Source organism: Dendrobium catenatum, unplaced genomic scaffold, assembly GCF_001605985.2.
Source record: "Dendrobium catenatum unplaced genomic scaffold, ASM160598v2 fragScaff_scaffold_879, whole genome shotgun sequence".
Taxonomy (NCBI): domain Eukaryota; kingdom Viridiplantae; phylum Streptophyta; class Magnoliopsida; order Asparagales; family Orchidaceae; genus Dendrobium; species Dendrobium catenatum.
Window position 1 is genome coordinate 1629855 of NW_021319341.1, and position 9227 is coordinate 1639081.

Consider the following 9227-nt stretch of genomic DNA (forward strand, 5'->3'; position numbering starts at 1 on the left):
CAAAACTTCAGCTTAAAAGAAGCTATGTAATGTTGCATGTTCACATTACAAAGCCAAAAATAGAGCTCATGTAATCAATTTCTAGATCAAGTAGATTAAAAAAAAAATGAATAGGCACTTCGAGCAACAGTAGGTTGATATAAAGGGGATACATATCTGAATTAGTGGTAAGAGGAAGAAGAATTTTAAAAGAGACCTTGGATGTGGGAACAAGAGCCAGAGAAGTCGAAGCGGCCTCGTAGAGGAGAGTAGACTTGATGGAGGCCATTTGGACAGCGAGGGACTCGCGCGCCTCAGGCATATTGGAGTTTTCATTAGCAAGGTCAGGCATGCGATACTTGTAACCTTGCAATAGGACTCATTTATTCATAACAAATAACTGGATGAAACTCCCCTTTTACTTCATTGTATCCTCCGGTAATCACACTTTCCACCACTGATTTCTATTATTGAACTTGTTTGTAACGTGATAACCCCAGCGTAAATCAAATAACGAGAAGGCCAAGGAGGAAGAGATTGTGGCAATTCTAGTGTGTAGGAGATTATAGAATTTGATAGCACTCAGGTTGGAAAATAAATTGGGTCATGATATGTTTACCTAAATAGTATAAGAATACTCTCCAAATATTTGCATATGATCTTAATAAATTTAAATCACATTTATCCTTTACTTGTACGGTGGCTGAGTAATGAGCTTCTTTTTGGGTTCCATCTATCATAACCTAGACCAAATCAGTCCAAGTATTACATGAAAATGAACAAATTTACCACCCTTGCACACGACCAGCTAAACAAACTCCCCCTCCACATGAAATCGTTCTCCTTTGCACACAAAATCCATGCATTTCTCCTCTCCAATTTTCATAAAATTTGAGATTTCTCATATGCTCATGAGATTTTCCATTGCACGTCTTCCTGCACATCTCCGCCATGAGAGTAATTTAGGGAATTGAAATCTAGGGCATCATACTTTTTCTCCTTCTCGCTCTTGCAATAGTTGTCGAATATCTTCCTCTTCTTCCGCTTCGTCTCTTCCTCTCATAGCCACCGTCGATGAAGGTACTCGGCTTTCTATTCCTTCAACTAAAAGCCGACAATAGTAAATCCCCCTCTTCTTCTTCTTCTTCTTCTTCTTCTTCCTTAGTCAAGAGCCGCTAATGGAAAAAATCTTCTTTTATAGTTAAATAGAGAGATATCCACTGAATCTCCTCTACCACCCCATCATTACTTTCTCACGTTACTCTCTATCATAGTAGTTTATCATAGGTTCGTCTTTCTATGTATGTATGTATGTAGGATTACATTATAGCAAGAGATTGTCCCATATTAATGTAAATTCATTTGGCATATTTTTGCAGTAACTTATGTTAATTAGGTTACGCCTAATTCAACATTTTCATGCGTCATTGCAATTTACTAAAAATTTCATCATTTAGGAATTTCAGGTGAATATCATTCAGCATGCCTCTCTGGATTCTAGGAAAACGTAGGTTTGAGTGTCGCAACTCACTGTAACTAATTGTTATTTATTATGGGATATACTTACCCTTCTTTGTTAGGAGTGTTATGCTTATTACTCGTACTAGGTTCCTATATATTTTAGGTTGCATGTCTTCTGTTAAATTATCATTTGTTGATATATACATCTAGCATATCTTATTTATTGTTCATAATGAAATTAGCTTATGATAGAATCAACTTTATCTTCACTGATTGGTACACGAGCTCTTATTCATTTAATTCAATTCAAGTGGTAAAGAATTTAATTTTTTTATTTTTTTTTATTTTTTAATTCTTACACATACAATAAATAATATTTCTACAAATCATATCAGTTATATAATTCTAACTTGTCATATTCACTATATAATGCATGTGAAAACTTGCTTATCAAAAACATAGAAATTAAATGCATGTGTGCAATTGTGTTGGTCGATATAATTCTATTGGATGTTGGCTAACCGGGTCGATAGGCTCACAAAGTGATAACTTTATAGGAAATCATTAGAATTCTTTATGTTAGTGTTTACCTTCCCAATGTATGGTGTTTGACAAAACCAACTATGTGTGTGTGCAAATAGACATAAGCTAAAAAAGATGAATAACTAATAATTAACAATGAGATATAATGATACCTAACACTATTATATATATAAACATTTAATTGATATTACATTAGTGATTGCTTGACTTACGCATTATCTAATATCATCATACTATAATCTATTATAAAAACTATGAACTATCGCATTTCTACATTGATACATCAAGTATTTGTTATGATATAGTTCACTCCTATAATTTTTTGTTGTTCATAACGTATACCCCATCTCTTTTTCATTTAAAGTTAATAGATAGTAGCTACTTTCTAAGTTTGATTTCTCAATTCAATTGTTAATTTTTCTTACAGCAAGTCCTACCGGAGTGCTTGGTAGGCCATCAACATAGGAGTAGAACTACCAATATATATATATATACATATGTGTGTGTGTGGGTGGGTGTGTGTGTGTGTGGGTGTGTGGTTTATTAAATTTTGAAATAGGTCATTAGTATTTTTTTCTTTAGTTGTTTCTTTTAGTTCTCTTTTCGCATGTAATTGTTTATACTTAGTTATATATATATATATATATATATATATATATATATGTGGTTTCTTAAATTTTGATATATATGGTTTCTTATATTTTGAAATAGGTTGTTAGTATTTTTTCTTTAGTTGTTTCTTTCAGTTCTCTTTTCACATGTAATTGTTTCTACTTTGTTAATGTATTGTCATTTGTATTCATAATAATGAAATGAAACTTGTTTATCTTCCCTTGTTTACTATGATATATTCAGTTTATATTACTTGTATGTAAACTTTCTTTCTTATGAGCATAAAACATTTTTTTCTTATCCCCTCATCACGTCTTGTGATATCAATATGTACGCCTTATAGACCAAAGGTGTGATACCGATAGTTTTATTTCTCTCATGAACCATCACCAAAGAATGTGGTATTTCTTACATCAAACAAGAGGAATCTTTTGAGGAATTTCAAACATTTTCACTTAATAATGTTGTTGTTATAACTTTGTTAATCATATCTTCTACAACAAGTTTTATTTTGAAAATAATGGATTAATAATGGTGAATTGTTTGCATTCTAGGTAATAATCAAAATGATATAAAACTTAAATCACGTGATAATGAGAACTTCGTTTCTGGCTGCACCTATTTCATTCAACAACACAAACATTCATTCACGGATTCAAACAGCTTATAGATCCTGACAACAATTGAACTGGGTTATATGAACATGTCATTCTTTGTTAGGGAGAAAGGTAGCTTTGTGATCAGCCAAAGGGCTGTATCATAAAAGAAATGTTCACTAAATACCCTAATTACCAAAACTAAAGTGCATCTTGCCCATTTATATCAGAGAATTGGATTCACCATTTTAATTTATTTGTACACGTAATTCTATAGACAGGCAAAACACACAGAGTGCTTCTTTCAATCTTTTAAGAAAACTACTTTCCTTTCCAGTAGTATGGTCCTCAGATTACCAAAATTTGGTTTGAGATGATAATCTCCATTTACATTTTAGATTTACTATGCATAAACTGCATAAAACACAAAAGTATTCCACTCAAGACAGAAAAAGAGAAATATTTTAACATAAATATAACTTTTTAAAAAAGAGCTAGGTAGTATTTCATGTTCACATTTCAGAGAAAAACGGAGCTCGTGATTTCGAGATCAAGCAGTTTAAAAAAAAGCGATCAGACACGTATAGCTTCATTGGATCGATGCAAAGGGGATACATATCTTGGTCAGTGACCAGAAGAAGAAGAATTTTGGAATAGGCCATGGAGGTGCGAGGAGAGGAGTCCGGAGGAGTCCATGGCCGCCTGGCGGAGGAGGGAAGACTTGATGGAGGCCATCCGGACGGCGAGGGATTCGCGCTCTTCCCGCAGGTTGGAGTTCTCATCGGCAAGCTCGTTAATTCTGTACTTCTGCCCAAGCGATCGGAGGCTCAAGAAGAGTATATTAGTCATAACGAATAACTGGATGAAGCTCCCCTTCCGCTTCATCGCGTTATCTAGCAATCCCGGCGGCCGCCCATTTTTTCCGTTACCGAAGCTGGCTTTGTCATGATCGCCAATGGGTAAAGCAGACGAGGAGACGGGAGAGGGAGAAGAAGAGGTAGAGGGAAAGGTCGCCCCCATCTTTGCTCAGCTAGGGCTGCAACCGATCGCGGGAACAATTATTAGGAGAGTAGAGCCGGCACTAAATCCCGCCAAGTACCACGCACAAAATTATGTATTTGTTGATTTTGTTAACGAAAAATACTATTATATGAAGATAAATATCGAGCAACACATTGCTCAATATTATTCGGTATTGGTCTTCACAGAACTGTATTTCTCGTTATTGCCAAGCAATACCTAGCAATACCGAGCAAATACCGGGTAACTCAGTGGTGACCGTACGTAGAGTTACGTCCGGACACCGAACCTAATAATTGTTTTGATCTCGAAGCCCCGTATGTGCTTGTTCATTTTTGGGTTTGGTTTATTATTTGAATAACTTCCAATTGCTTGAAATTATTGGAGGTTTCTAGAGAGACAACGTTCAGATTTCTAGAGAGAAATTTCAGTTTTTTTCAAATTTTTCCTTTGCCTTTTTTTCAGCATTCGGCCGGTGATGGCGGTAGAAGATCCCGGCCATCTTTTGGTGGAGCTGTTGGGAATGATATTGTTCGTTTGAATGGAAGAATTGTTGGTCATTCGACGCGAGGCCAGTTCAGCGAAATTTCTTCTGGTTCGTACATCTTTGGAGATCATAACAGGGTCTTTAAAGAAAAACCTTTGGTAATTAATGATGTTCCTGCTTCATGTATTAAGAAAGATCTATCGACGGTGGGGAAAGGAAAAGGTGTTGTTTTAGATGTATTTTTTAAGAATGAGAAGTGATCTTATATCTTGAAGGGGAACAAGGATGATTTTGATGGTGGATTAGATCCTGGAGCTTCTTCTTCTTCCAGTATAAAGATTTTTGTTAATAGATTTGGGAATAGTAGTTCTAATGTTTTTCCAAATACTAAGGTGGTGTATGGTGAAGTTTCTGATTTAGTAGTTACGGTAGGTGGTGGGAATGGGAGCGATGTTGTTTTGAAGGGGCTGAAGATCGTATTCAAATTCAAGGTGTTATGTGTGACTGTGTTTTTTATCTACTTCGATAAGGCAATGTGAATCTGGTGACTTGAATTATGTGATCAAGCGATTTTCAAGTCTTTCTCCTTTAAAGAAACTTCCTGTTTATAATGATGTGCTTAAAGCTTGGGGTAGTAGATCCAATATCAGAATTTTGATCTCTGATGAAAATATTCCTTTCCATGTTATTAGCTTTGAATTGCGATGGTAGTGGTGTTAATTCAGACATTTTCAAATTAATTCTTCGGGATTAGAATGGGTTTTATACTTGTTCCAGTCGTCGTATGCTATGGATTCGGTGTTATCTGAAGGTCCTTGGTATGTGAATGGACATATCATTGGTATAGATAAATGGTCTCCTAGTTTTTCTCAATCTTCCTTGAAGGGTTTAACCACTCCGATTTGGATTAGGATGTCTCATCTCCCATTGCAATGTTGGGATTAGATTAATGTTAGCAGGATTGTTTCTAAGGTGGGGTTGCCTTATATGATTAATGGTAATATGTTTCAATGGAGGAGGAGGAATTTTACTAGAGTTTGTGTTCATATTAAGCTTGATTGCCAATTACCTTTTGATGTTTGGGTGGAAGGCTCTTCTTGAAGATTTTTTTAGAACATTGAATATGAATGTATTTCAAAATTTTGTTTTAATTATGGTAAGATTGGTCATCTATTGAATTCTTGTTTGGAGTGTGCGTTGGAGGTGAAGGTGGGTTCTAGTTCTAAAGTGTTGGAGATGCTGGTACTTTCTATAGTGTTGTGGATAGGAATAATTCTTTGGATAAGCCTAGTGTAGGTGCTGTATCTAATGCTGGTGGAAATAGTATGGGTGGAGAGTTGGATTTTAAATATGGTCTTTAGATTCATGTTGATTATGGGAAGGGTAGATTTTAAAAACACATCGAAGAGAAGGGGGTGTATAATTTGTTCAAATCTAATGTTGGTAAGGTTCTAGCTATCAAAATTATTAAACTTGGTGTTATCTCTACTGGTGTTGCTGGTGCTTTGGGTGTGAAGGGTTCTAATCTGGGTGAAGTGGCATCTATTCTTGACAAAGTTCCTGATATTCCTGGTGATTGATTTAATGCAGATACTAGGGAGGTTTCTTCTGTTCAAGTTGCTTCGATTATTGGTATGAATCCTTTTTATAATACTAATGTTATTCATTTTGATTTTAATAAATTTAATGTGTTAAATGAGATTAAAAATAAGGAGGAGGTTTTGTCAGAAGAAGGTGAAATTCTGAAAAAAAAATTATTAGATTCTAGTGTGATTGGGAATACAGATGAAGGGTCATGTAAGTCTCCTGAAGTGGATTTTAAGGAAAGTGGTTCTCCTTTTGTTAAGAAGAAGCTTTCAAAAGAATTGAACAAGTTAGGGCCAGTTATGGTGTTTCCTAGAAATAGGAATATTGATGATGGTGTGAAAGATAGAGGTGGGGAGGGGTCCCCTTTAAAAAATTAATGTTATCCATTACTTTTTGGAATTGTAGAGGAGCTAGAAAGAGACAATCTTCTCTATATTTAAGAGCATTTTTTAAGGATTATTATTTTTTTGTGCGGTTGTTGAAGTCTAAGTTAACTTCGGTTGATAGAGGTGAGTTAACTTTCCTATTGGAACTGATTGGGAATTTTTTTACGTTCATGCTGAAGGATTGTCGGGTGGGATTATCGTGCTTTAGAAATCTAATTTGACTTCTTTTTCGATTTTAGAAGCTTCTTATCAATTCGTCATTGGTGAGTTAAATGTTTTGAATAAAGGTGTGTGGATAATCTCTTCTGTTTATGGGAATAAGGAGGTTTATAAGTGAAGGGAGTTATCGAGTATAATTAAGTTTTTTTCTTCACAAGATAAGTCTTCAGTTATTGGGGGTGACTTCAAATGTGTTCAATCCAAGGATCATAAAAAGGGAGGGAAATTTTATTATTTCTCAAGGACCCTGGGAGATGAAAGCTTTTATGACTAGTAATGATTACCAAGAAGTGGGTTTTATTTGGCCTAAATTCAATTGGTGTAATAATAAGGATGGGGGAACTCGTATTCTGGAAAGATTGGATAGATGTCTGTTAAATTCTACTAGTTTGAATTCATCCCATTTATTGGAGGTTCGTCATCTTGTAAGAATTGCTTCTAATCATTGTCCTATTGTTCTTAACTTGTTGAAATCTAAAATTTCTTATAATAAGGTTGTTAGATTTGAAGACGTGTGGGCTTCTTATCCTGCTCCTTCGGCTGTGGTGGCTAAATCATGGATGAAAAAGATTATTGGGAGTCATGTTGAAATTATGAATACAAAGTTCAAAAGATCGTTGAAGGCTTTATGTTTTTGGAGTAAAGCAAAGCTTAATGACTTCTTCATATTGAAAGAGAGTTTAAAAAAATAAATTATGGAGTTGCAATTGGAAGAATCTAATTTATGAGGTCTTTCTAATGATAAGGTGATCTTGTTGAGATCTAAGGTGAATGAGCTGAATTGTACTTAGGCTCACATTAACACTTGGTGGAGGCAGTGTACTATGGTGAAATGGATGTCAAATGGAGATTCTAATTCAAAAATTTTTCTTTCTTTTGCTAATGCTAGGAAGAATGGGAATTGGATTCATCAAATTAAATACAAGAATGGTATTCTTGTTAAAGATCAAGAAGGCATTCAAGGAATTTTCTTTAATTTCTTCAAGTATAAATGGAAGGAGAGGGATTGCTTGCTGCTGTCCTGCTACATTGCAAATGATGGATGGATCAAATAGGTTGATGCTAGAAAAGGATGTTTCTAAAGATGAAGTCTTTGGAGTGGTGAAGCAGCTAAATTATAATAAATCTCCAGGTAATGATGGAATTACTTATTCTTTCATTAAGGCCTATTAGGTTATTATTAATGAAGGTGTTTGGAATGTTATTAACAACATTTTTATGTATGGGAAGATGAATGCTGATTGTAAGGATACTTTAATTGTGCTTATCCCTAAGGTTAATAATCCAATTTCTCCATGTAATTTTTGGCATATTAGTCTTTGTAAGACTATTTATAAGATTGTTGTTATAATTCTTTTAAATAAATTTAATGTTATCCTTCCAAAGTTGATCTCAGATGAACAAGCAGCTTTTGTGAAAGGGCGTTCTTTATCAAATCATATTCTAATTGCTTAGGAGTTGTTTCATATATTCAAATTTTCTAAATCTAGTAAAGATTTGGTATCTTTTAAAATTGACATGGAACAGGCATACGATAGATGGGGGGTCGACTTTAAAGAAAGTTTTAAGTCACTTTGGTTTTCCTCCTAAATTTTCTATGCTCATTATGGAATGTGTTGAAGATCCTAGATTTTCTATATTGGTGAATGGTATTTCATCCAATTGGATTAAAGCAAGAAGTGATTTAGGCAAGGATGCCCCTTGTCCCCTTTCCTATTTGTTTTATGTTCTCAATTATTATCAAATGTGTTTATTCATAAAGGAGGTAATATTGGAGTGAAAATTTGTCCAAATACCCCAAGGGTTTCACATCTATTATATACAGATGATATTTTTATTTTGTATGAAGCAAATGATAATATGGAAAAAGAAATAAAGAAAATTATTTTGGATTTTTGTATGTGGTCTGGCCAAAATATTAACTCTAATAAGTCCTCTATTATATTTTGGCAAATATGTTAGGAGGAGGAAGAAGAAGAGGATTTCTCGTATTATGGGCTTTAAAACAGTGAGAGAAATGAATTATTTGGGTGTGAGGATTACTTTGAGGAGATTGGTTGCTTTTGATTTTCAGAATATTATTGATAAAGCTTTGGGAAAATTTAATGCTTGGGGCAATAAATTCATATCTCTTAGTAGGAGATTTATTCTTATAAAATCTATTGTTTTCTCATTTTTGATCATTTTATCTACTCATTCTATTGTACCTAAGGGTGTTTTGAATGAATTAGATAAAATGTGCAAGAATTTTATTTGGCATAAGCAGAATGGTATGAAGGGTTTTCATTATGTTTCTTAGGATGTTTTGTGTAAGCCAATAAATTGTGGTGGACATGG

The 9227-nt window shown here is 34.3% G+C and overlaps 1 protein-coding gene across 1 annotated transcript; it reads right to left on the reverse strand.

The window, feature by feature from the left end:
• Positions 1–3606: 3606 nt before the first annotated feature.
• LOC110105199 lies at positions 3607–4286 on the reverse strand. The gene has a single exon (XM_020834592.2). It carries the CDS (start codon positions 4209–4211, stop codon positions 3816–3818), a length of 396 nt encoding a protein of 131 aa, XP_020690251.1. The 5' UTR covers positions 4212–4286; the 3' UTR covers positions 3607–3815.
• Positions 4287–9227: the final 4941 nt, after the last annotated feature.

What these genes read in the sequence shown, in the direction of transcription:
- LOC110105199 (XM_020834592.2), bottom strand. Translation starts at nt 4,211, where the DNA reads ATGGGGGCGACCTTTCCCTCTACCTCTTCTTCTCCCTCTCCCGTCTCC.